The 27,883-nt window shown below is 43.0% G+C and overlaps 2 protein-coding genes across 6 annotated transcripts in view; one reads left to right on the top strand and one right to left on the bottom strand.

The window, feature by feature from the left end:
• The first annotated feature begins 110 nt into the window (after positions 1-110).
• Positions 111-24,064, top strand: crb1 (crumbs cell polarity complex component 1). The gene is made up of 13 exons (XM_048976108.1): positions 111-268; positions 4,959-5,549; positions 6,476-6,671; positions 6,931-7,034; positions 7,302-7,484; positions 9,502-10,440; positions 11,398-11,951; positions 12,645-12,810; positions 13,535-14,321; positions 14,957-14,998; positions 16,367-16,480; positions 16,898-17,024; positions 22,665-24,064. Exons 1-13 carry the CDS (start codon positions 190-192, stop codon positions 22,881-22,883), a joined length of 4,101 nt encoding a protein of 1,366 aa, XP_048832065.1. The 5' UTR covers positions 111-189; the 3' UTR covers positions 22,884-24,064.
• Positions 23,794-27,883, bottom strand: part of dennd1b (DENN/MADD domain containing 1B) — a 73,337-nt gene continuing 69,247 nt past the window's right edge. For all 5 annotated transcript variants that reach the window (XM_048976110.1, XM_048976109.1, XM_048976112.1 and 2 more), the window contains one exon: positions 23,794-27,793. In XM_048976110.1, coding sequence (XP_048832067.1) covers positions 27,239-27,793 — 555 coding nt within the window. In that variant the 3' untranslated portion in view covers positions 23,794-27,238. The remainder of the gene's footprint in view (positions 27,794-27,883) is intronic.

Here is a 27,883-nt window from a genome sequence, read left to right as displayed (position 1 = left end):
CTGATATTTCGTCGGCGATCCCAAGTTGCCTGTTGCGCACCCAGGAACGGCCGACTAGCGCCGCCTGGTGTGGATTAACGGAACAGCTCCGTTTGCACATTGCTGCTTGACTCGGGACCCCGACGTCTGAACCCGACAAACGCCGCCGTACGGAACAGCCCGCAAACTGGATGATGTCTATTCGCGAATATGGCTCTTTCGCTGTCTGGCAGGCTTAAGGCAAAGGGCTGGGTGCTCCTTTTTCTTGCAATTTCGGCTTCGACAGCAAGTAAGCGACAGTCTTCTGATACTGTTTTTGTTATTCTGTACTATTTTTTATTTAGTTGATAACTGGTGATTTTCTCTTTCACTTTACAAATGCAATGAAAGTGTTTGTTGTATACCGTATTTTCCTCTACCTAGAATATAAACATTAATTTATTACAGTGGGGATTTTGCTTGTGTGCATAGTTATTAATTAAACCGCATTTTAAATTAATTGTTTTACCGGCATTTGTGTTAAATTGTTAATGAAATGTATATAATTCGTGTAAAAATAAATATGTAAATACTTCCCATCTTTATGAACTCACGTATGCAGGAAGTAAAATTAAAGGAGTATTTGATTACAGTTGGTTAAATTACATCATGGCGAGAAATTAAAGTACCGGTTACCTTCAATTATGCACTGACTATTTTCAGGAACAGCATACCGTTCCGGACGGTATAATGATTATTATGAAGATCGGTTTTAAGAAAACTGTGATGCTCTGTACTAGACTCCTTATTATATAATGTTAGTAAGCATATATTTTGCTACAGTATATGTTAGGTATTGAGTTTCGATCTTTGCTAGTAACTCGTGAGTAAATGTACAATATGCTCATATACTGTAAAACTGTTCAGTGCATGTTTCTCCAAATCACAACCTAATTAATTAGTTTTCTGTCCAAATACAATCATAGACATCAGACAGACGCAAGACACTATTCATAATTGGAGTTAAATGGCATCTATGTGAAAATGACCTGGAATAATATATTATGGATTAAAACATATGGTTATGGCGTTCACTGTATTTAAATGTTGATAAATGTTATAACAAATGAAATGACCAGCGATTGTTTAACTGAAACATTAAATCAGGACACAGGTTAGACACATTCCATAAAATCTGTCAGTGTAGACATATGGCAAGGTAACCTTTGACCCTAGTGGGTGCTCAGTACTTACCCAGAGGTGTCTTGGAAATTTTCTGCATTACTCAGAAATCTTAGTCTAAATGTCTGGGTCTAGACACCTAAACATGAACATTCTAACAGCTTTGTATAATAGGAACCGTGCTGAAGCTTGCTGTACAACCGATCGATGACAGGAGAACAGCATTTACAGATACATGGTCTGAAAGATGAGGAAACTGAAACATTTTTTCTAAATTAGCTGACAGTGAAACGAATCTTCTTTGTTTGAGTAGCAAATTCTGTGTGAAGCCTTTTAATGCATTTACACTTATCTCAGACATTCCAGGCCCTGCATGGCAAATTATTTTAGAAGGAGCCTAATTTGTTCTGCAAATTTGTTCTGTTATAGCAGTGAGAATCTGTGTTTCTCTTGTAAGATCAGACCCGCCTTTGATGTCATCTAAGGTTTCAGACTGGATGCAGAGAGACAGAGGGCAGTGTTTGATGTGCACCAGGTGTGTGAAGCTGAGGGACGTGACTGTCCTGGAGCTGAGGGACGTGACTGTCCGGGAGCTGAGGGACGTGACTGTCCTGGAGCTGAGGGACGTGACTGTCATGGAGCTGAGGGACGTGACTGTCCTGGAGCTGAGGGACGTGACTGTCCTGGAGCTGAGGGACGTGACTGTCCGGGAGCTGAGGGACGTGACTGTCCTGGAGCTGAGGGACGTGACTGTCCGGGAGCTGAGGGACGTGACTGTTCTGGAGCTGAGGGACGTGACTGTCATGGAGCTGAGGGACGTGACTGTCCTGGAGCTGAGGGACGTGACTGTCATGGAGCTGAGGGACGTGACTGTCCTGGAGCTGAGGGACGTGACTGTCCTGGAGCTGAGGGACGTGACTGTCCGGGAGCTGAGGGACGTGACTGTCCTGGAGCTGAGGGACGTGACTGTTCTGGAGCTGAGGGACGTGACTGTCCGGGAGCTGAGGGACGTGACTGTCCTGGAGCTGAGGGACGTGACTGTCCTGGAGCTGAGGGACGTGACTGTTCTGGAGCTGAGGGACGTGACTGTCCGGGAGCTGAGGGACGTGACTGTCCTGGAGCTGAGGGACGTGACTGTCCTGGAGCTGAGGGACGTGACTGTCCGGGAGCTGAGGGACGTGACTGTCATGGAGCTGAGGGACGTGACTGTCCTGGCTTTATTGCCTGATCATCGCTAGCACATACCTAACCCTAACCAACTTTTGAGATAGCTCACTCCTGGACTTTAATTTAATTAAATTAACCAATCAACTGACAATGAACTGATAGTGGTCTTGCTTTATAAATTAAGATAGTTTGTTGAAATAAGCTGAAAGCACAGACATTAGAAAGAAAAAGTTGAAAAAAATATTATCATGGGATTTACCCATAATTATATTTAGTAGAGGACCAAGAGTGAAATTTCAGGAGTGCCGTCTTTGATAAAAACCAGGAGATTTTTCTCTTTAAATAGGTATAAAACTGTATACGAATTCGAACTGAACATTGGTGAACTTGCAGTAACACGACATATTCATTGTTCCCGCTTGTAATGAAAAGCCAAAAGTCCTGTGGTCCACATCTTATTTCCATTCTGCCTTGAACAGTCAGACATTTCACACCTACTGTACAGAAAGGATGCTTTCAGTTATACCAGTAATCACATTTTGATAAAGTATCCATACTTTAGAATTTTTATCTGAATGAAAAAAACAAGATTATTATTATAATTATTATTATTATAGCATTTATTATTATTTATTATTATTATAGCATTATAGCTCACTAAAATCCTCGATCTTCAAAGACACAGCAGGTGAATTTTACGTACAATTATCATTGCTCTCCCTGTAGCTACGTCACAACTGGTTCCTGTTCCTGTTTTCCTCTAACATATTCCTTCTTGTTTTCTGAAAGGTAATACCATTATATTAGCAAGCCATACAAACTATTCAGAAATACAGCAAACGCCTCGCATAACTGATTACTACATCAGCATGCGGTCGCCATGGAAATACTCCGGATTCAGAGAGAGGAGCATGCAGCTGGTTGTCATGGCAACATGATGTGGCGCTTTGTTAGAAGAAGCATCTTGCCAGCGTTCTTGTGCCCAAAAAAGGAAGTAGGAGTGGTTTGGACAGGAAAAAAATAGCACTCTCTTGTAATTACTGTATACATTTCTTGGTAATTAGGGAAATAACCAGTTGATCTTGCTGTGGCTATTTCTGTAGCTAGAACTGCATCTACTAATACAGCTCATAAGAAATGAACATTGTCTCAGAAAGAGTCTGTTTTTCATTCTTGTAAGGCAGGTAAAATCATTACATTTGTCAACAAACAGAGAAATGTGCTGAGATTTCAGTTCTGGCTGCTTTGACGCAGCATGTTTATCATTCACTGCTGGCGACAGTGACAAGACGCTGATTATTCGGCCCAATTCATTTTCATAAACACAGTCATATAGAGTAGTTTCCTCCAGTAGATCTACACAGAAAAGGAAAAGGTGTTGCACTGATGGCATTCTTGGAAAATATTATCTGCAAATTTATGAATCCATCCAGCTTCTATAACCATTATTTAGTGCAGTGCCAAGATCCTATGGCATGGAGCCCAAGGCACTAGGCGAGGGGGGTGGGCATGCAGGATGCCAATTTCTTGCCAGGTTAAAAGTAAAAATCATAAATGATATTTTAAATAACTTGTTCACGGAGAGCAACAACTGGTAGTCAGAAATCATAGGTAGATGATTGTGAGGCAAAGTGGTGTTAGGAAGTTGGCAGAATGATGGGATGGTCTGCAGGATTATGTAGTATTATGACAAAGTTGAAAACATTATTCTGAGCACTCGGTGCTACCATGTAGCTGTAACATCCTGACCTGGCACTGGAAGACGGAGAGGTAGTGTGACTGTTAGGCAGTTTGTGTTGGGAAGATCCTTGAGTAACCCTTTTTATTTTCATTTGATACCAGAAAAGTCTCAAATAAAACCTTGAGCAGTTGCTTAAAACTCCACATGTGGTGGTTCTGTTTCACGACCTCCCACGTTTAGAGACTGACAGTTTCACTTTTGTAAACCCGCCACCTGCTGCGATGTGCTTATTCGGATCGGTGACTCATCACTGTCTGTCAGTAGAAATGTCAACAGGCCAATAAGACAGCAGCTAGTGTGTCTTACTCTGACTGTATATCAGCTACGGCATTAGTTCATGCTGCAGTATTTGCGGTGTTCGTGGATTCAGGAAGGACTGCTGAGCTGACGATGCACTTTTAGACACATCTACTTTTACTACTTATCAGTTCACCTGCTCCTTAAATCATCTGTTTAACTGGAATTACTTTGTTTTTAACTGGTAAATTAAAATTGCTCATTTAATGTATATTACTCTATAAAGGTTGGCTTTTCAGGGGGGGGGGCATTGTGGCCTTACACCTCCAGGGTTGGGGGTTGAAATCCCACCGTTGCTCCACGTCATTCCTCCAACACTGCAAAGACAAACAGTCAGGCGAATTCAACTTCTCTAAATTGCCCGTTGTTTCTGTTCGTGTCCTGTGATTGGCTGGCATCTGTGATGAGCTTCATTCCCCGAATAATGGGTAAGCAGTTTAAAGATAGAGTAGAAGCTGTTATACAGAGAATGAAACCACAGGAACCAAGCGACTTGTTTATTCCTTATTCCTCTGCTATTGCTTTAGTATCTGCTGTGAAGCTTTCTGTAAAAACGAGATTCTGTCCGCGTGAATACAGTTTGACTGGCTGGTATTTCGGCCCACTGTTCCAGGTGAATCTTCACAGAAGGTCCTTTCTGCCTGCCTGTCTAATCCCTGCCAAAATGGGGCGCTCTGTCAGGAAGCCCCAGTGAACTTCCTGTGCTGGTGTGCGTCCGACATGCCTCCTCACTCCGGCAGGAGGTGTGAGGAGTCCGAAGGCCCCTGCCGCCCTGTGTCCTGCCAGGAGAAGCTTTCATGTACCTCACCCCCCGCGGGCTCCGGAGAGCTCGTCTGCCAGTGTCACCTGGGCTACTGCGAGTCTCAGGTCCAGCTCTGCGCCCGGCGCCTCTGCGGCGGGGATGTGCAGTGTCACCTCTCCCCCCGCCTCCGCGAAGAGCCCAATTACACCTGCAAGTGCAAGGGAGGCTACGTGGGTGCCCACTGCGAGGGCCGTGTGAACCACTGTGTCCCGAACCCGTGCCGGAACAGGGCGATCTGCAGGAGCAAGGGGGACGGATATGCCTGCTACTGTGTGCCAGGCTTCCAGGGTAAACACTGTGAGATTGAGGTAAACGAGTGCGCCTCCCAGCCTTGCCAGAACGGAGCCACCTGCATGAACAGGATTGGGAGGTACGCCTGCCTTTGCAAACCGGGCTACACAGGTGAGTGGTGAGAAACCAGCACTTTTCACAGAGACCAGTATAAGACTAGTCCTAAAAAGGAATAGCATTGTTCTGGAATGGTAAAGCAACACGAAGGGTTTAATTCAATAATTACTACAAATCTAAGATATGTTTCAAACTGTTGAATGACAGGTTGCTTATCTTGCAGCTGCTTTTTTCCAAAGCAATGTGCACAAAGCAGCGTTACAGGGTCCCCAGAGCAACTGCGTTTAAAGGTCTTGCTCAAGGACCCAGTGGTGAAATTATTCTACTCACCCTGGGATTTGAGCCAGTGTCCTTCTGATAACTGGTGCGTGGCTGCAGCCTACTGAGTCTCACACCCCCAGTTCTTCCTCTACTGCCAGTCCTGTAACAGAAGTGTCATTTTTACATACTGTGTAAACCTACAGTTAAAAAATGCCCCCACCTGGCTGCCTGTTCATCGCAAGCCAGCTCTGCCCTGCCAGTAATATTATTGTGCTGATCTTTGCACAACTTTGAAAAAGTAGTGTAAGCATTTACTGTATATAGGTAATTTTACTTATGCAGTGTATATATTTGTGCCTGTAGCTTCTGTGATTAACTCTAGACCCCCCATGAGCCCAAACAGGTGGGTATAGAAGTAGGATGGATGGATGGATGGATGGATGGATGACTTATTATGTATTACTACTTAACTATAATTATTACATTAACACTTCATGATGAATAATATTAGTAAGTCCCATTGCTAGATATTTATATGCAGGAAGACAACCACAAAGCCACGTTATGTGTTTATATTTAGCTTCTTTATACTATTGTACATTTTTCATAGGTTACTGACTCCAGAAGTCATGCCGTCAGTTTTGAATGAGTCATAATTATAACTGATTATTATAGTGGTGGATTCAGAAATGACACAACTTAGAACGAATCCCTTTCAGGTTCAAACTGCGAGCTCCAAATCGACGAGTGCCAGTCGCGGCCCTGCCTGAATGGCGGCAGTTGTCATGGCTACCTGAGGGGCTTCTCCTGCTTGTGCGCGGCTGGTTTCCACGGAGACGTCTGTGAAATCGACACTGACGAATGCCAAAGCCAGCCGTGTCAGAACGACGCCCTCTGCGTCGATAGAGTGAATGGGTACAGGATGTAATATTCATGCCTATTTCCTGCAAGTGCAGTTGTGTCCCCTGAGACGACACTCAGCTTAACCTTTTCTGAAATGTTTGTGGACATGCAGAGTAACTGCCAACTGCTAACAAGGACTAATATGAATTTCAGAATTACACTTTCTTAATAATTCCTTCATAAATATGTATGCTGAAATTCATCTGAGATGGTTGGTAGCTTGGCTGATGTGACGTAGCGTCGCATGCTAATGTGAAATGCTCTTTCCTAGTTACAGCTGTGAAACTCCCATAATGCCGTGCACATCCCAGCCCTGTCTCAACGACGGCCTCTGCCAGGAGAAACACGGAAACTACACATGTAACTGCTGGCCAGGTACAGCAACCCACCCCGAAAATATACCCTTTATCTGGGTATAATGGTTTGTTTCTTTCTAAAATGAACCACTCAAGCGTTAAAACATTGGCTTCAGCACAGCTAGAAGACCTGACCATAACATAAACTAAACTTAATACGGGTTATTTATTCTCTGATACAGAGTAATATTTTAATCTGTTTACTCCCAGAAATTCTGCTTATTCTCGCGTATTCTGTGAAAGTACTTTTCACTGTGTTATTTTGCTAATGGGGTTTCCTACACAGGTTACCAGGGCAGACACTGTGAGGTGGACGTCAGTGAGTGTAGTAGCAGCCCCTGCCTCTCTGCTGGAGTGTGCTTAGAGCTCTCCTGGGAGGTGATGTATGGTAGAGAGCCTCTCCTCCCAGGCCGTTTCCACCCTCAGCAAGCTGCCGGATTTGTCTGCAAATGTAAACCTGGATTGAAAGGTATCTTTTCAACCAACGACATCTCCTGAGTTGTATATGGTATTTGCTTTTTTAAGCATTCTCTTTGGACGTTAAACTTTTTAACATAATGCTATGGTCCCTATTTCCCGTTCTTTAACATTTTTATCTGTAGTCTGTGAGGCTTTTCAGAGGTTGTTCCAGTTTCTCTTCTGTAAATGGACCCTTCCAGGCAGGCTGTGGATAAGATGGTTAAGGTGTATTAGCCTAATGCTACATATCTGACTTGGGGACAATCTAGAGTTGAGTCAGTGACATAAGGAGGGTAGGATAGAGGCTGCTGTGTGGGGAGGAATGGCCTGAGATCTCCACAATGTCCTGTGAGCAGATCTGTGCTCTCCACAATGTCCTGTGAGCAGATCTGTGCTCTCCACAATGTCCTGTGAGCAGATCTGTGCTCTCCACAATGTCCTGTGAGCAGATCTGTGCTCTCCACAATGTCCTGTGAGCAGATCTGTGCTCTCCACAATGTCCTGTGAGCAGATCTGTGCTCTCCACAATGTCATGTGAGCAGATCTGTGCTCTCCACAATGTCCTGTGAGCAGATCTGCAATTTCAACAATGTCATGTGAGCAGATCTGCAATTTCAACAATGTCCTGTGAGCAGATCTGCGCTCTCCACAATGTCCTGTGAGCAGATCTGTGCTCTCCACAATGTCCTGTGAGCAGATCTGTGCTCTCCACAATGTCCTGTGAGCAGATCTGTGCTCTCCACAATGTCCTGTGAGCAGATCTGTGCTCTCCACAATGTCCTGTGAGCAGATCTGTGCTCTCCACAATGTCCTGTGAGCAGATCTGCAATTTCAACAATGTCATGTGAGCAGATCTGCAATTTCAACAATGTCCTGTGAGCAGATCTGCGCTCTCCACAATGTCCTGTGAGCAGATCTGCACTTTTCACAATGACGTGTGAGCAGATCTGCGCTCTCCACAATGTCCTGTGAGCAGATCTGCGCTTTCAGCATTGTCCTGTGAGCAGATCTGCGATTTCAACAATGTCCTGTAAGCAGATCTGCGATTTCAACAATGTCCTGTGAGCAGATCTGTGCTCTCGACAATACCGTAAATACAAAGGGAGGTGTTGCTAGTTGCATGGAAATGGTGAAGGATTTGGCTCGGCCCGCAAGTGTCCTGTTTCTAGTTGCAGGTAATGTGTGTATATGCACATTAGACAGGGGTGGCTATAGTTATGAAGAGGTAAGCAGTGCACATAATGATGAATTCTGGAGGTATTCGATCATATTTACTCACATATGTTTGTATTTTATGTGGAAATGATGGTCAGACAGTAAAATGTATCCCCTAAGAAACAGAAATTAAGTAATCGTTTCAGATGAAGGGTGGTTAAATCTGTGATGAAATGTAAATATATCCTGTATATTACTTCACAGAGTGTAGTGTTATAAAATAATCTTATAAATCCTCTCAGCCACTGTACTCTTCTGATAGCGAGTACTGTTACCACTGATCTAGAATGTTGTCCTTTCCTTCAGACCAAAATCATTACTCTTTTATTTATTTAAAGTGTAATATTTAAATCTTAGTTGATTGTAGTGGCATAGAGAAAAATCTGTATATGGTTGATATGCAAATGTGTTACCAGATCTTGTTACTGGCAAGATATCTGGATTATTTAGCGTCTGGAAGGGGATGACACCGAAGTAACAGCCCAGTCCGGTCCGTGGGGACCCACAGACGGTCCACGTTTTTGAGCGGGAGCTCCTGGGAGCTGGGAGGGAGCAAAAATGTGGACTGTCTGGCAGGGAGCTGAGAAGAAGCAGAAACATGGACCGTATGTCGGTTCCCCAGGACTGGATTGGGTCACGTTGGCTTAAGGTGTGTGAGTCAGCTGTGTGCTGTAGTCTCAAGTACTCAGTGTTGTTTGATTCAGAGAGAGCAGGACAAAATGTACACAGCAAACAACTGTGGGCATTAATGAGCAATGACAGGTTCTGCTAAATGTCTCATGGTCCAAAATATTCAATATCTTTCTTTATAGGTACTTTTTGTGAAGAGGATATCGACGAATGTGAGCAGAACCCGTGCAAAAATGGCGGTTCATGTGTAAACAGTCATGGAGGTTACACATGCCAGTGCTCACAACAGAGCCAGGCTGGATTCCTGTACGGAGGCCTAAACTGCTCCGAGGCTCTGATTGGCTGTGAGGGTCGTGGGTGTCTAAACGGAGGCACGTGCTTTCCGTTCGTCAGCGAGGAGCAGCACGGGCACATCTGCATCTGCCCAGGGGGCTTCAGCGGCTCAAAGTGCCAGAAATCAACAACCTTCTCTTTTGAGGGGAGTGGCTACCTTCACTTGGTATCTCCTGCGAGTGACCCTGAGAACCTCTTTAACATGACATTGAGTTTCAGGACGGTGCTGGCCAGTGCTGTCCTGTTTCAGTGGGAGAATGGAGAGTTTCTAATCAGGCTGAAGCTGGACGATGGCCATTTACACCTTGAACTGCAGAGAAACGGTTCTCTGAATGGGGTCCTGAAGCTGCCGCACGACATGACGGATTTAGAATGGCACTCTGTGGAAGTCACACTCGGGGGAGAAACCCTGAAGATGAGGACGCTCGACGGGATGTGTCACCAACTTTGTGGGAAGGAGGTCTATATACAAGGCAGTCAGCTGGGCCTGAGCTCTGAGCTTCAGAGAACCTTCATCGGAGGGCTTGGAGTGGTGGGAACCAGCACTCAGCCAGCAGAGGCCACGCCTCCTCATTTCATTGGCTGTCTACGAGACGTGCGTCTGAACTCTCAGCTCTTACTTCCTGATACGTGGGACAGCGAAGTGGCAGTAAATGTGAGCCCCGGATGCAGAGACAGGCACGTGTGCAAGGACAGGCCATGTGAGGCTAGAGGCCGGTGCATGAAGCTGTGGCAGAACCGAGAGTGCGAGTGTTACAGGCCGTACGCGGCTCAGAACTGTTCTGAGGGTAAGATGTTGGCAAAGAAGCATGTATTTACTGACAAAACTGCCACTAAATAGATTCATGATATTTTTTCAATCTCAATTGATTGTTTATACTATAAATAGCTTGACTTGCTTTAGTACATATGCAGTCACTGGCTGTTAAAAGTACGTCATTTTTTTAGCACAGAAGGGATGGTTTAGCTGTTCATTAACGTGACGACTGAGTCCATCCATCTTTTGGTTACCGGGAATGTGGTTATTTAACACAAAGCTGAAGTTGCAATGTGAGGGAATTCTACAGTTAGGCTATAATTATAACTCCAAAGATACAAATCTTATCGTCACCATGCCATATTATATGCATACTATTATATGTAAATACTTTTCCGATTTCAATCGCATGGAGCAAGGGGGAGTAAACAAGGAAAAAGGAACAATAAAAGTAATAGAAAAAAACATATTTAAAGGTTTCCACCTTGCAATGGACTGGTGTCCCGTACAGCGTCTGTACCAATATTGCTTCTGTACAGCCTGCGAGAGGAAGCAGGTGTCACCGGCGTTTTGGAAAACGGATGTAAATTTTTAACTAAATACGTTCTTGTGAGTCTGGCCCACACACAATCTCGGAAAGCACAAGCTGTGCCGCTTATCTGGAATTCAGGAGTCATTTTCTCCTGATTGATCAGATATGTTCCCTCTGGCCAGTATCTCAACAGGTCATCTAACCAGCAGGTTACGCAAGTTAATAACGGTGGAGAAATGCTGACAGGAAGATATGCTGTATATGCTGGTGCCTGTATAACTGTCGTGGTTCACATGCAGCCGTGACGATCTTTGTTATATTATATAACATTGAATAAGCAGAAAAAAATATATGTTTACCAGACAGTGCACAACTGTACAGTGCACTGCACAGCTGCAATATGTTATCTCAATATTTCCAGTCCTAATTTCTTTGTGTCTTTTCCTTTTACTGCAGAAAACATCCCAGCTAGATTTGGAAATGAAAACTGGCCAAGCTACGCTGTTTTTACCGTTGACGACAATCCTGGCCCTAACAATGTCATCTCCATGTTCATTCGCACCATGGAACATTCAGGATTGCTACTGGTTATCGCAAACAGCACTAACCAGTACCTTAGGATCTGGTTGGACGGTGGATTTGTACAGGTTCAAGCCGACGATTCTGAGATGCTCCAAGGGGGGCAGTTTGTGAGTGACGGGGATTTCCATCTCGTGATCGTGGAAACAGAGGAGGACCGGATATCCCTTTTTCATTCTGGTCAGAAACATGGTATCACTACAGCGATACAAACCCTACAAATCCGATTCAAAGACAAGATCCACCTGGGCGGCTTGGTGGATCAAACTGCCTCCTCCTTGTTTGGCGGTTATTTTAAAGGCTGTATTCAGGATTTGCGCATAAATTCCAAGCACCTGCAGTTTTATCCAGTTGAAACACCAATAAGCTCCTACACTCTAGACACCATTGTTAATGTTACAAGTGGTTGCACCAGCGACAACATCTGCAATGTAAGACATGATCTTTCTTCTTATGTCCTCTCAAATTTAGCCCGAGAGCTCAGCAGTCCTGGAGTGGTCTGTGGCCCAGTATGTTAGGGGATTGTGCCCAGAAGGTCATGGGTTCGAATTAATATCTAATTTACTTAGTAGACACTTTTTATCGGAAATGACATAGACTTTAGAAGGTGGGGTTAGACAGACCCTGAAGCAACTGGGTGTTAAAGGTCTCAGTCGTTTCCGCCATTACTGCAGTACTATATCGAGCTGGTGGATATAGTGGAAGAGCAACTGAATAACTGCTGTCCCCTTGAATGAGACCTGGCTGCTCCCGGGCTGCTGTCCCTGCCCTCTGATCCCAACCTTTTTGTACCTCAGTTTTGACACAAGTATCTGCTAAGTAAATGTGTTTTTAAATTAGCTGGCAAGATTTTCCCTCTGGGATCAATAAAATGCATCTAATCAAATCTGTTTATTGAGCAAAATAATCCTCATAACTTATTAATTTGTTATTAAATTATTAATTCTTGGATAAACACGCCGTTCACTATAAATCAAGACATTGTGTAAAACAGAATACCAACCTTAAAAAAACATATTCTTTCTTTAATTTTTACCAGCTGTGTATTATGCAAGGCTCATTTTGAAATATACGAAATGTAATAAATTGTTTAACAAGAGTGTGTTGACTTCTTTCTTGACCAGAGAAAGCCTTGCCACAACGGGGGAACATGTCATTCCCTTTGGGAGGACTTCTCCTGCACCTGCCCACCACATGCCACCGGGAGGAGCTGTGAGCATGTGCGGTGGTGCCGCCTGGCACCGTGCCCCCCAGCGGCAGTCTGTCAGCTCCATGACGAGGGCTTCGACTGTGAGTGCTCCCCTACCTTCTGACAGCAAAGCTATGAAAAACATAAAATGTCCGAGAAAACGGGCTTCAGTTTACCGTACTGGGGAATCGATCTCGCTCTGTCTTTGCAGGTGTTATACATATGACTCCGTCGTTTTAAACCATTTTAAATCACGTCCCTCAGAAAAGATGATCTGGTCTTAGGTACCGACCGTCAGCCACACCAGAGAAAGAGTTGGGAGACTAGATGGGTCTGCATTGATTTCTTACACCTGTACTTCTTTCTCTGTGCTCTGGTGTTGGTGGTCTGTGACTCAGCAGTTTAAAAAGCTGTGCTTGTGAACAAAAGCTGCTGGTTCGAATGCTGTGGTTGGATGTCTGGCCATTAGATCTTTGACCAAGGCCATTAACCCCAAATTGCTCCCAGGACTGATTAAGCCTGTGTTCAATTGTATACTGCTCTAGATAAAAGTGTCTGCCTATTTTCTACCTTGAAAACCATGTCAGACCAAAACATCCACAAAACAGGCTGCAACTGCCACCTTCTTCTCGAGAGTTACACACTCCACCCTTTCCTCGAGAGTTACACACTCCACCCCTGTTCATAAACAATCTGTAAGCTCTGGTATGTTTAGAATAAAGATGTCCGGGGTCAGATACCAGTCCCCAGTAGGGCACTTCTACACGTAGGAAACACACACAAGCACATGTTTTCATGATTAAAATGTTTTCTTTTTTCTTAAAGGCATTTCCAATGCAACCTTTCGGGACGGCGGCAGTCTTGTGGTTTACAAAACCAATGGGAAAATTATTCGCAATCTGACAAATGTCTCCTTCAGCATTCGGACACGGACGTACAACGTAACCATTCTTCGTGCAGGAAAAGGGCCAGATTTTTTCACTGTATTTCTCCAAGATTCCTTCCTCTTCCTGGAGTTGCGCAGTGGCAGCAGCTCCTTTACACTGCGTTTGAGGAGTCAGTGTGTGATCGGCGATGGAGAATGGCACTCAGTGGAGCTCTCCATGGTGACTCCTTCGGCTCCGACCTCCCAGTGGTCCATGGTCATAGACAAAGGAAGGCACTCGACCATTTCTGGTGTCAGCGCTGGGAACCTGGACTTCCTGAAGGACGGGGCAGATGTTCTTCTGGGGGGATCAGGTCCAGATGCAGCTGGAAACTTGGTTGGGTGCCTGAGTACGGTAGAGATCGGCGGTATCGTGCTGCCCTACTATGGAGACTCTGAGCTGAACCATCCAAGGTTCCAGGAAGAGCAGTTCATTAAAACAACCAGTGAGCCGGTATCACGGGGCTGCTCACACTGGTGCCTCTCCAGCCCTTGTGTCCACGGCAACTGCAGCACCCTGTCTCTGGGATATGAATGTGCGTGTGAGGCAGGCTACACAGGAATCAACTGCGAGGGTGAACTGGACTTCTGTGAGGGGCACAAGTGTGCGCATGGTGCCACCTGCCTCCACGGTGCCCAGAACTACTCCTGTCTCTGTCCAGATGGCTACTATGGTCCTTACTGCACGTGAGTCTTGCCACAATCCAGCATCAGTGCCCAGAGGGGCTCAGCTTCTTGAGTTTACTTCTAAGCTTAGCGCATTTCCTGTTGTGGGTGGCAGGGTGACTCAGCAGGTGGCAGTGCAGCCGCATATCTCAAACGCTGGGGCTCCAAACCCAGCTCATGTTCTCCCCATGTTTATGTGGGCTTCCACCCACAGTCCAGAAACACATACTGGACAAAAGGTTATGGGAGATGGATGGGTCATTTTACAGACCATGAGGAATATCCAAAAAGCATTTCTCAGTCGACCTCAAAATAACAACAAAGGGGCTGATTATAAATAACTGAATGTTTTATGCTGCATCATTAGTGTAACAATCTGCTTTCATTTAATGGTATGATTTCTCAAAATGTCACTACCAAGTATTTTACCTTCTGAAGTGGCTTTGTTGACATCTGCCTGCGACATTCCGTCTCATAATCACACTGATAACTTGATCTACATTGCATCTTGAAGCCTCATCTAGGGATCATCTATGGCAGTTTCCTGTGAACCTGTCTGTCATACTAATGCTGTCTCACACTGCAAGCACAGGCCTTTCGCGAAAATGAACTGCATTGCCTTGTATGTAAGTAAATGTTCTGTCTTTCTGCTGTAGTGAGGCAGTTGAAGAGATTCCCTGGCATATAGTCCAAAATCAGTAAGTTTTCTTTGATTTTTTTTTTCTATATTTCTAACAGGAAAAGTGACTTAGTCACTTAGGTAAAGCTCCTCGTTAATGTGGTCAGCCTGCTCCTGGGACCTGTACATAATATAGTTATATCTAATACAGAGCAAAGGGTGGCATGGTGGTGCAGTGGTTAGCACTGTTGCCTCACACCTCTGGGACCCGGGTTCGAGTCTCCGCCTAGGTCACATGTGTGCGGAGTTTGCATGTTCTCCCCATGTCGTTGTGGGGTTTCCTCCGGGTACTCCGGTTTCCCCCCACAGTCCAAAAACATGCTGAGGCTAATTGGAGTTGCTAAATTGCCCGTAGGAGTGCATGTGTGAGTGAATGGTGTGTGAGTGTGCCCTGCGATGGGCTGGCCCCCCATCCTGGGCTGTTCCCTGCCTTGTGCCCATTGCTTCCGGGATAGGCTCCGGACCCCCCGCGACCCAGTAGGATAAGCGGTTTGGAAAATGGATGGATAATATAGAGCATGTAGACAGGATCAAGAGGTTCGGTTACCATTTGGCTAAACATTACAAGGGCTGTCAATTTTAAACAATTTAAACAATTTAAGCAATTTTAAACGTTATATGATGGCTGGGGCCAGACATGGTAGTTCCGGCACCTTAGAAACAGCCACCCTTCTCGGTTATTCACATACTGCAGTACCTAGAGTTTGCAGAGGATGGTGCGAGCAGCAGAAATCATCCAGCCAGGGGTAGCTCCTTGGCTGAAAAGAGCGAGGTTAGAGGAGGATTCGTTAAAGCCAGATTTGTTAAACCTAACAGGAAGGCCGCTAATGCAAAAAATACTAGCCCAGTGCAACAGCGGTGTTCAGATCACCTTTCCTGTGCACACAGCTCGTCTCTCTATGACGTGGTTCTGGTGGGGAAGTAGTTCCTACTGGGGACCTGCTATGTGTGCTTAATAAAAGCAGGTGTTCAGTACATTTCTAGCATACAATCATAACATTGGTAGTTTTTTTCAGGAACCTTGAAATGCACTGCAGCTTAAACAGGGACGTCATGCAAAGTTGAAGAAAAAAAAAAAAGCTTCAAACTTCCGTTTAGAAATTAAGGACAATTCAAAATGTAGATTTCAAAAAGCCCACATTTCTGTCCCCCTGCATCACTCCCTTACTTCACTCACCTTTGAAGGGAAGAGACCTCTGAAGGACGAACAGGTTATATAACACGCACTGTAACAGCCAGTGGCAGCAGGCAGCCGCGTAGTGATAAAGTCACTTTCAAACCTGACAAAGTGACACCCCCCGGAAGGGGGGGCCATTCTCAGAAGACTCACAGCTTTCTCTTAGCGCTCAAAGCCCCACGCCGTCCTGTGAATTCACTGTCGTCCCAGGCTGCCGGTGTCCATCTGCGGGGGCAAGCTGACGAACTACACCTGTTACAATGGTGGGAACTGCTCAGAGAGCAGGATGACGTGCGACTGCCTGCCGGGCTTCGTCGGGGACCGGTAAGGACGCTCTCTGATGTGTCCCTGGCGTGTACAGTCACTCGTAACCATCACTGCGATAATTATAATCGACATTCGATATCACCCTAAGGGGGGCATTGTGGCTCAGTGCCTAGAATCAGAAGGTGTCCAGTTCAAATCCCCGTGTCAGCAGAGTAATTTCAGTGTTGGGTTTTCCAGCGGTTTTCCAGCAAGGATCTTCACTCCCAGCTGCTCCAGGAACTTTTTCCACCATGTTTTCTCAAAAATATATCCCACTTTGAATAAAAGCATCTGCCAAATTAACAACACGTGAAATGAAGACTGTTGACGTTTTTGAAGCCGGACTCTAATCATGCTGGGAAGGGTTTAAACATAAGCCAGTACACAAGTGTTTTACGCTCCTAAACCACCCCCCCCCCCCTTTTTTTTTGGCAGATGTGAGGTGGAAATTAACGAGTGCGCATCCCTCCCCTGTGTAAATGGAGGGTTCTGCTTGAACATGATCAACAAGTTCTACTGCAACTGTCCCATCGACTTTGCTGGGGAGACGTGCCACATTCATGTAAGCCACATCTGCTTTTACACATCCATGCTTCTGCGGCGACATCTCTTCCAGCTGTTATCCTACCTGATGCTGTGGCTGGATGAGGGTAGGGAGGAGTTTGGGAGGCAGGTGACGTGCGTCAGGTAATGGGGGCCTTTTGATGCGGAATATCTAATTACAATCAAATGTGCAGCAACTGGGGCATCTGATAGGAACATTAAATATTACTGATAACCTTTAGCAATTCAGCTATATCAAATTTTTTATGTGTCAAACGAACATGATTTTTTTCATTTAAATAAATTAATAAACAAATTAATAGCATCCATTAAAACAGCTTTGTTACTTTTTTACTTTTGATTTTTTTCCATTAGGATTTTTTTTAGATTATGCAAGCAGTTTGTAAACAATGTAAATGTCTGCTTTATAAACTAATGGTAGAACTAAAAAATGTTTTAATTTCAGTAGGCTGTCTAAAATGCCTATCGAGTGTTTTACACAAAAGGGTGGTTTTTCTATCAAATTTCCGAAAGCCCATGTCACGTCAATGTGAGTAAATTTTGTTAAATAAGGTAAACGAATGCCCTTGAGACATTTGTGAATCATCAGAAATTAAAATATGTGTGTGCAGAAAACCTGTAGCTATGTGATGACAAGGCTCAGCGGGGGAGGGGGGAGGGGGGGGGGGGGATTGGGATAGGAAGGAGAGATGGAGGTGAAAAGCTCCAAGTTGCATATGAAAAGCTTTTCATCTACACCTTAAAAGCCACTGCTGGACATTTCACTAATGTTCATATACAGCTGTAATATCGCAGTGGCTGTACATGGCCATCGTCGGCAGAGGTGGATAGTAAAAAGTAAAAATCCAGACCAAGATTTTGTTTCAACCAACCAGTTCTATATAAAGAGTCACAGACACAAAGTACTCAACTGATTGGTTGAAACATAATCTTGGTCTGGATTTTTACTTTCTGGATCTGAACTATCCACTTCTGACCATAGAAAACAAATTATCTTTGCTATCCTGAGGCCCTAATGCATTTCAGGACTGTGCGTCTTAATTTTCATTAATTGCACTTCATTTGAGTTTTTGCATTTTATGTATCTATTTTTGCAAATTAACATGTGGCAAAATATGTGTAACTAAATTGTATGGAACTGGAATTTAACGTTGAATTGCGTCATTAAAAGCAGAACCATTATTTAAGGGCCATTATTTATTATATAGCAGTCAGCAGTTTCTGTGAGAGGACAGTATGGCAGCAAGTTTTTTTTATTATTATTATTATTAAAAGGCTAATTTAATACTTTGAACCTGGCATATCACAGATAAATGTGTTTAACTGGTTTCAAATGAAAGCAGGAAAAATGTACCTAAATCATCATAAAGGTAGCGTTTGCATGCAGAACCAATTTAAGTTAATTTGAGAACATTTTTTAAATAGCAAAGCTTTCCTTTATTGGAAATGAATGTCAAATCAATTTATTAATATTTCATTTACATTTCTTATTTATTCATTTAAATAACTTCAAGTAGCTTGAGATCTTATATTAACATGTAATTATGTTTTTGCCATTTATAGTTCATGTAGTTTTCTTAACTCGACAGCTACAGTGAGATGCTAATTCACTCGCATGATGGATGAATGAAGCGACATCATCATCACGATGCACAACCACCACGTCCCACGCATGTCTGCAGTCTTTCTTTCAGTCTGTGACTTTGTCCGTCCGGCTGTCCGGCTGTCCGGCTGTCTGGCTGTCTGTTACTCATGATGCACCTGTGAGAGCTTATCGCGATTGGCCAAATTCTCCGACGTCACTCCTCATCTTTGTACCATTTGTGTTTGTCATCAAAATAAACACCTGTCCATCTTTTCTGTTTCTGATGCGTCATTACACCCTGCTTGCACGCCAGTTATTTCAACCAGCAGGCATATGTAGATTCGCGGTCATTCGTCTAACACGCATGCCGACAGATTTTCTGATATGTGTCTCAAAGTTATTTTGAAGGTTAGCTCACTAGTGTAGGATGTTCTGCACCACAGCAAGTGTAACTAAGTAAATAATGTATCAGTAGAACTTGTCTTCAGAATCAGCTGTGATTCCATAAAACATTTTGGCCATATCTTATCACTGTACTAAAAGGGCTGAAGCATGAACCAGATGTTTAATATTTATGGCCTTCCCAAATCTAACATTTTAACCACCACACTCTAGGGGTGTAACAATGCTGTCTGCTCACAGTCTGGTAGGTCCTGTGTTATTGCGGTTTCTGTAAAAAATAAATAAATAAATAATCACCCTTCAATTAAATTGTTCAGTGAGCCATCTGCTGTTGATAATAATATTTAAGTTTTTTAGATGTATTTTTTGGGGAAAAACAGTGTTTAGTGCTGCTGCCTCACAGCCAGAAGGTCCTGGGTTCGGTCCCGGGTTAGAGTTCAGTCCTGGGTTAGGGTTCGGTCCTGGGTTAGGGTTCGGTCCTGGGTTAGGGTTCGGTCCTGGGTTAGGGTTCGGTCCTGGGTTAGGGTTCGGTCCCAGGTCCTTTCTGTGTGGAGCTCGCACGCTCTCCCCGTGTTTGTGTGGGTTTTCGCCAGAGGCTCCGATTTCCTCCCGCGGTCCAGAAGTGTACAGGATAGGTTGACTGGTGAGTCTAAATTGGCCCTCTAGTTGTGAGTGTTGGCAGGGTTGGATCCTGCCTGTACCCATTGTTCCTAGGATAGGCTCCAGTCCCCCCACAACCCCAGTTGGGATTAAGTGGTTTCAGAAGATGGATGGAAAAATATCCTTAAATATAAGGGTAAACATGCCATTACCGTGGCCCCAAAAGCACGATACATATCAAACCATGGGCATCCAGTATCGTTACACCCCTACCACACTGATTCTGTTGCATTATTATGGGATTGCACCCCTCTTGGGCTATTCCCTGCCTGTAGTCGCTGCTTCTGGGATTGGCTGCCTGTAACACATAAGCATAACAGACGTGGGCATGAAAAGTGAATGAAAGAATTAGTACTATATGTTAAAAAGTAAAAGGTACCAGTTATGTCTACTGCTACAGGGATGTGTTTCTCCCACCATCATCAGTCCAATATTGTTTGTTAATACAAGGAAAAAAAAAATACATATCAAGGTAAAAAAAAATACATTAAAAGAGGAGCAGACCTCTTTATGGATGGCCTGTTACATTAGTCTTATTTGAAGACAGTGAAATGATGAGTAGAGATTATGATATACCTTGTGAGTTTGTTTGGCCGTTAGTGTTGTTGATTAAATTAACGGCAGAAGGATGGTAAGAGAAGTAATCCACTTGTAAGTCGGCTGTAGTGCCATGTTTCATTTTAAAAGTATTTGTTTTTCATTTGTATGGCTTCTCTGAAAATAGGAGGAAAAATCTCCCGGTGTTAAACGTGGGGGTTGCTGGTTTGACTGGTGTGGCCTTCGCTGGTGTGTGTAATGCTCCTGCATGGAGTCTGAAAGTTTTTAGTCAGCAAAAGTTAAACACACACCTTCCTTCGGGGGACGGCAGGTAATAAAGCTGGCTGGTGTCTCTCTGGGCGATGAACGTGGGGCAAACAAGTTCAAGACGAGGTTATTAACTCGGAGGAATCCAGAACCTGAAGCGCGAGGCTTTTAAAGTTGTTTGTAGAGAATAGTTTTTATCTTTGGGCTTTGGTGTTTCTACAAGTGTCCTTTTGTTTCAACTCCTGGAAAAACTGACTCCAGCATGTTGTGGATTATTTATATTATTTTACTCATGCAAAGCCACTTCCTTTTAATAGAAGGTAATCAAGTCGCCATTCTTTATATTATATTATGCAAAACTGTTCCTTAAGAGCTTGGTTATGTTATTTTGTGAGTATTCTTAGAAATAGATTTTTTAGAACATGGTTACATTATTTTTCAGTTGCAATCTGCTGCTTTCATAAATTTAATCAAATGTGAAATATAAAAAGTTGAATTTTAAGAGGATAAAAATTAAAATATTAATTTATTTTTTTAATAATGTTACATTGACTGTTTTTGCCTCTAAGTCATGGTTAACTTAATCTTATCATAATATACAATGTCTCAACAGCTCAGATTGCCAATACCACAACACAAATCAGTACGACAATTGTAAGTGCTTAATATCCATCAATTACAATAGACATGCCTTCTTGAATGATATCATACTGCAAAATAACTTTCATGATTTTTACTAAACAATTGCTGTATATTAAATAAAAGTTCAGATTAGGTGAGATGCAGTCACATTGTAGGTATTATCCAGTTAATTGTTAGGGTTTATCATTAGGGAATTTATAAATAATGTAACACATCGACCTTTACAGTAATGTCAGCAGACACTGATCCATACACTGAAGTGGGCAGTTTAAGTTATGCTGGTCCTGTTTAAGATAAAAGGATAACAACTTCTTTGAATATTCTACACTAGGAGCAATACATGTTACAATGTTAGTATTATAGTAATTACTGCATAGGCAAGGACATTTTAATCTATTTATTGCTATGATTTATTTTTCATTACATTTCATTAGTCCTATGATAATGTCTATAAAACAGAAAAAGCATTAAATATAATTATTGTTGCCCCAACATATAATCATATTATTCTGTGTTACTTTGTGGTGGGCAAATATGATATTTTAGGGTTTTTAGAGTTGTGTTCATATCACTATCATTGTCCTAAATGAGGCATAGGTCTAGGCTGGAGATTTGAAATGTTGGTTGTTTTGGAGATGTTTGTTGGGGTTTAACGTCTCTTCCGTGTTTGTGATTTCCTGCAGCCTCGGCTCTCTCAGAACATGTCACCGGTAATAGCTATAATTGCGTCATGTGTCACCGGAGCTGTAATAATCATAATAGTGGCGACAGTCGTTACCTTCATCAAAATCCGCGAAAAGCGTCAGATTGAGGGATCACTGCGACCTCGGAGTCCGGAACAGCCAGCCGCGGTGGATGCGGGAAGCAGGGCGGTGAAGCCGCCCCAGGTGGAACGCCTCGTGTGAGGGCGGGGCGGAGCAAAGCCAGGTCTTGCTGTTTCAATGAAAGGAACGTTTTGGAGCAACAATTTTAGGTCATGCTACAGGTTTCACAAACATTTTAGAACAGATGTGTGTGTATGTATTTATAACACCCCCCCCCCCCAATAAATAAATAAATAAATAAGAAAAGTTATACTCTGCTTTAAAGCAGAAACGACACACGTGAGTACTACAGCTAACCTACTTTGGAAAGTAAAGTCTTCATTTTAAATTTTGTATAATGTACAGGACGTTCATGAGAATAACATGTGCAGTAACTGTAATGGTGGTTGAGTGGGGGGTCCTGCTGCCTCATATCTCCAGGGTTGGAGTTTTGAGTCCTACCTCTGCCCCATATGTGAAGTTTGCATGTTCTCCCTGTGTCATATGGATTTCACCCCAAAAAATGTGCAGTGAGGCTAATGTCTATAGTGTGTGAGCATGAATGTGCCCTTTGACCATCTGGCATGATGACCTGTTTAGAGCGTGCCTCAACCCTGAACCCTATGTTGCTGCCATTTGACCCTGACCAGGTTAGAAGAAAGATGGATAACTGTTCAGAGGCTAACAGATGCTAAATCATTAGTAACCGTGCTGACACAAGTTGATTTGCAACACCTTTCAGCTAAGCGGCGATGGTCTGGTGTCCCAGCTCCTGCTGTCTGCCTGCTCGGTCTTGGTGGCACTGCTCCTCGCCATTTCCCTGACTTTTGCTGCCCTCGCCGTGGTCGTGAAGCGAAGGGCATCCCATGGTGCCTACAGCCCCAGCAGGCAGGAGAAGGAGGGCTCCAGGGTAGAAATGTGGAACATGGTACAGCCTCCACCCATGGAGAGACTCATTTAAAAGGCTCCCACCCCCCGCCACTCCTAAGATGGTACAGCCTGCTGGGCAGATGCATCAAAGTGAGCGTCTGTTCTTCAGTATGGCCGGCAAGCTCTCAGGAAGTTCAGAAGCAGCCGGAACCACCAAAAGGGAATATGCAGCCAGGATGCGGACCCGATCTACAACAAAATTGCAAACGAACCGGATCATTCACCCAGGAACTACACCACAGATAAATGTATCTGAACAAACTGGAGAGGATACTAGACACCACAGTCTTGGATTAGTACAGTTTTTGTATTTGTTTAATGAGTCAAAATATCATTACTGATGGTACATTGCATTTGGGTTTAATGTAATACTTTACCTGTTATTACTTAAAAGGGATTGTGTTAAATTGTGTCATATTTTTCTCTGTGATTTAATTTATGATGTACTAGAAAAACAAAATGGGGCAGTGAGGGAAAGTATTTTAGCGAATTAGTTATATTTAGATATTTTTGTATTTGTAATTTATAAATATCTGTTCGCTCATTCTCCTGATTTACTGTTAGTGCCTTTTAATACACTTTGTCACCAACCCACATTTTCTTATTCTTTTGGAACTTTTTGGAAGATTAAAAGATTCCTGACATTAGCTCTGCATTTCCTACTCAAGGTATTAATCTCAACTAGATACAATTAATCAGGATTTCTGAGAGCAGACGGCCATTTATTCGAAACCAGAACCAACACGCCTGGCATCAACAAATACACTACATTCAAAATCTCTTAGCTGGTGCATCCTAGCTGTTCTAAAGCTTAGCAGAGCAGTTATATATATATATATATATATATTAGAGCCATTTTGTTCTGTGGTAACTAGCCATTTGTATTTTAGTCTGTAGTCCAGACTGACTGTTAGCGAGGAGGGAAAACAAACCAACAAACGTTGCATAAACATCCATATTTTGTTTTTATTTTTCCCACAGTGAGTAGCTACCAGATATTCAGTTGTTCTATTTGCTCAACAACACAATGTTTTGTCAGGTTGTATTACCATAGTTATTTCTGGAGGACATGCAAGTGTGAACCAAGTTATGCAGTAATTAAGAGGAACAGAACAGCCTTTGGAATGCTGGCTTTTGATGGGTGAATCGTCATTGTGTGTGTATATATGTGTCTGTGTGTATGTACACTCACAGTATAAACAACATTTTTTATCTGCCAGTACTGTCAATTTTTAAGGAATGAACCTTGCATCTCATGGATGTGGACACATGACTAACAACCATTAGGCAATATGGTCAGCATATACAATTAATATTCACAGTGGTTCTGATTCAACATCTGTACCGCAGTGCTCAATGATTGCAACCTCTTGTTAAAGTCAACATTTTAAATAAAATTTTAAATTATCTTGCAAGCGGCAAAAAAAAATGACAAAACAGTCTAGTGAGCATCACACAGTGTCACCAATGTTCTGTACAGCACTTGGAACATAACGCAAAGAGAACAATCTCTGTCCACAATGCATTATGTATCGTCCAAGAAGTTAAATTAATTTCTATAAGTAGTAAAATGTTCCTGGTGAATTACAAAGCCTTCTGCTGCTGCTGCTTTAAGTTTTAATGAGGAACCAATCATTTGAGGGAATGTTTACTGGCAAATAAAACCCTGTTATGGAAACATACTGAGAAATGAGGATCTTGCAGCGTCAGTAATAAAATTGCTTCACTCACTCTTTAAACGTCTTACCCTCACCCTCCACCCTAGAGGACCATGTGTTATTTCTGTAAATACGATGATCTGCAGCAACCAAACCAGAGTCCGAGCAAATGAAATGAACATGGAAATATACAAATGATGGTATGATGAACGACACATCAACAAAAAAAATTCACACACTACACGAGTAGATGCTGCATTAAGATACACCGTTATCAACTATTAACGTATAATATGAACATTAATTATAGGCATTAAAATTTACTGATTGGTGTAAACAAATATCAATATAGCGAAAAGAGCAGGACATATATTGTTGCAATTTTTTGACAGAGGAAAAAAAAGTATATAAAATACGTACATATATGGCAACCTGGTTAACTTGCAATGTAAACAATGACTGCTAATGATATGAATATGGGGTAAAAACTAATAACATGGACTGCTTCTGCATCATCATATCTTATATTTTTAATTTCTTAAAAGCAGCATCAGGAATATGCCACCAGAATATATTCAGGCAGATCAATTTTAAAAACGAAAAAAAAAAAAAAAAACTATAAAACACTGAAATTACTGCCTTTAAGAATAAGTCGGAAGCGCAATAAAACATTTTAGTTAATACTTATTTTGTGTTTATACACAAATTCTTCTGGCAGATTATCATTGGGGAACTGATTGGCAAACACTTGTTCTTGGTCAAGAAAAGCATGTATGTCAGGGCACGTCTCTCAGCCTGGAACTCAACACTTTACAGTATTCATGCTTTATACAGTATCGTTCACAAGTACAAAACACTTTAACACTCAAACATTACCCATTACTGCAATGTTTACAGACAAAAACTGCAACATTTACTACCATAAAAAGTCATTAGTGTAGCCACATATAAAAACAAAGCCAGGTACCAGTGGAATAAAACAGGCTTACTTTCCCGTGACCTACAGAGATGCTTAACATTTGATTGGTTATTATGCCAAATGACTTTCAAAACACCAAAGCTACTTATTTATAATACAGATGATTCCGCATTTTAATTTTGTCTCATTGTAACTTTTAAGATGGATGTTAAATAATTCATTTTGGTTCCTTTAGTCACACAAATTCATGTATGTCCATAAACATCAACACAATAATCTTGTTTCTATTATATTATATTATATTATATTATTATAAGTGGTGAGTGGGGGGGGGGTTGTAAAATATAGTTTCCTTTAACAAGATTACATTTTCATTACTTGAAAATACAGTCATTTTCTTGCGAGACAGTATACAGATGCGACAGTACTATTGTAAATGCTCATTGCTGGTGGCGATGAATAAGGTAGTGAACAACTGGGGAAAATAGTCCATCTGGTGATTAATCAGTTCAAATGAAGTCATTAGTGACACACTTATTGCTTTACGACCAGATCATTACTACAGCATAATAATGGCAAAAGCTACTCTTAAAGTGTCTTTCGAAACTAAATGTAATATAAAAGGTCAGACAGAGGGCCTCAGATGACCACGAACAGCGTGGGCTACATAGCTCTGGTGGATCAATACACTGCATAACATCCGCAATCACCGACTTTCGCTTTAGGTTGCATCCTCTCCATAGGAGAACTTCATAATTTTCCAAGACCACGTCCTTACCTGTGCAAGACATCCGGGTCATTTTAAACGTATTGCTTATCATGTTATATTCAAGCACTTAAACGTTTCCTAGCTGTAGGCAGAAGCTTGGAAAGTCATATAAGGGGTGTATCATTTGCAAAAGAAAGAAAAAGAAACCCACAGAACCAAGACTACAGCCGGCGTACCAAAAGACTAGCACAGCTATCCTCCCACGCTCCTGAGACACAGGAGAGTCCCACAAAGGGATTCTGCCTCGGCCCATATCCTTGGGGAGTTCGGATCGCGTCTGCATTTCCACGCCTACGTGGAAAACCCTACAGCCCACAGTGCAAAGCACGAATACAACCTGAGGAGAGACACTAAAATTACCTTCAAATAGAAACGTGATCAGATAGTCAATAAAAATGTCTTTACAAAAGGTTTGCCGCAGACGGGATGAGACGAAAATTTTACATTATGCACAAGTTTCAAATATTAAGTGATTAGTCGCTCCTTTGTTTCGGAACTGCTGCATATTAAGTGACAGTGATCTATTTAAGGCATTTACACGACTGCACAGGAACAGGACACAAGTTCTGACGCAAGACTCAAAGCCTGGTGAAGCTGTTACAGATGCTTTAAATGAATAATCTTGTGTCAAAAGCCTTCATTTGACTGCTCATTTGAACACAGTGATATATCTGTACCTTTGAAGTGACAACAGTACCCTACAGTGCAAGTACTACACGACGTAAACCAAAAGGGGAAAGAACAAAAATGAATCTGTACAATAACGACGTCAGTGACAGAAATCCCTTTTTAACCCTTTTAAACCGAAACAATATTTCCCTTTCTGCTGGAAGGTATCATCCCCCAAGTTTTACCCAAGACCTAATTTATTAGGGACATTAACATTTGGCCAGTGTAAGGACAGGAAATGAAATTAGCGCAAGCACCAGCATGCTCACACGCTTAATTAAAAACAAAAAACTTAAGTGATTAATTAAATAGAAAGGACAATGAAAGTGATCAAGAATAACCCTAACCCAAAGACCCCCCCCCCAACATTTTCAAGACTCGTGGAAGACATCACTCTTGACCTCAGAGGAGTGCAGACCAGTGCTGAGAGGTGCTTTATTCAGGTAGACGGCCTCCGTCTCCATCAGCAGCCCCTTCTCCACAGCCTCCACAGCCTGAGCAGGTGTATCGCCCTGCTCGCTTACATTCTCCCAGGCCACCAGCATGGACGGCTGTCGTGGCATCAACCGGGTTCCGTCCTCCTGCGGCACACGATCTTGGTACTGCTTCAGGGGGGTCCGCTTGGAGAGCACCCTCCGCCTCAGCAGGACCCCGCTCCCCCTCTGAAGCTCGGGGCCTGGGGGGTCCGACGTAGGATGTTCCTGGAGGCTATTTTCATGGGCCGCATCGGCTGAAGGTGGGGGCTCCACCAGAGGGATTGTGTCGCAAAAGTAACTGGCCCCCGCACTGGTATGCCTGCGAGGAGAGGGGGGCAGCTGCTTCCCGTGGATGGAGCTGTCGTCCTGCCCCAGGTTCCAGCTCTCTCGTTTACCACTATTGGGACACAGCTGAGCCAGGTTCCCCTCACTGGGGGGGTTGGACTTGTTCTGAACCAAAAAATAAAAAGCTTTAGTATCTGAATGCATGCACTCACACAAATTTACCCCTGAACTTGAATAAGTTTACTCTACCAATCA

The sequence above is a fragment of the Brienomyrus brachyistius genome, chromosome 15 (assembly GCF_023856365.1).
Source record: "Brienomyrus brachyistius isolate T26 chromosome 15, BBRACH_0.4, whole genome shotgun sequence".
NCBI lineage: Eukaryota > Metazoa > Chordata > Actinopteri > Osteoglossiformes > Mormyridae > Brienomyrus > Brienomyrus brachyistius.
This window is presented reverse-complemented; position numbering and strand designations above follow the sequence as displayed.

Excerpts from the sequence above, each read along its gene's own strand:
- crb1 (XM_048976108.1), top strand. The coding sequence starts at position 190 with ATGGCTCTTTCGCTGTCTGGCAGGCTTAAGGCAAAGGGCTGGGTGCTC. Across the intron at positions 5,550-6,475 it reads TTGCAAACCGGGCTACACAG|GTTCAAACTGCGAGCTCCAA; the intron begins GTGAGTGGTGAG and ends AATCCCTTTCAG. Across the intron at positions 14,322-14,956 it reads TACTATGGTCCTTACTGCAC|TGAGGCAGTTGAAGAGATTC; the intron begins GTGAGTCTTGCC and ends TTTCTGCTGTAG.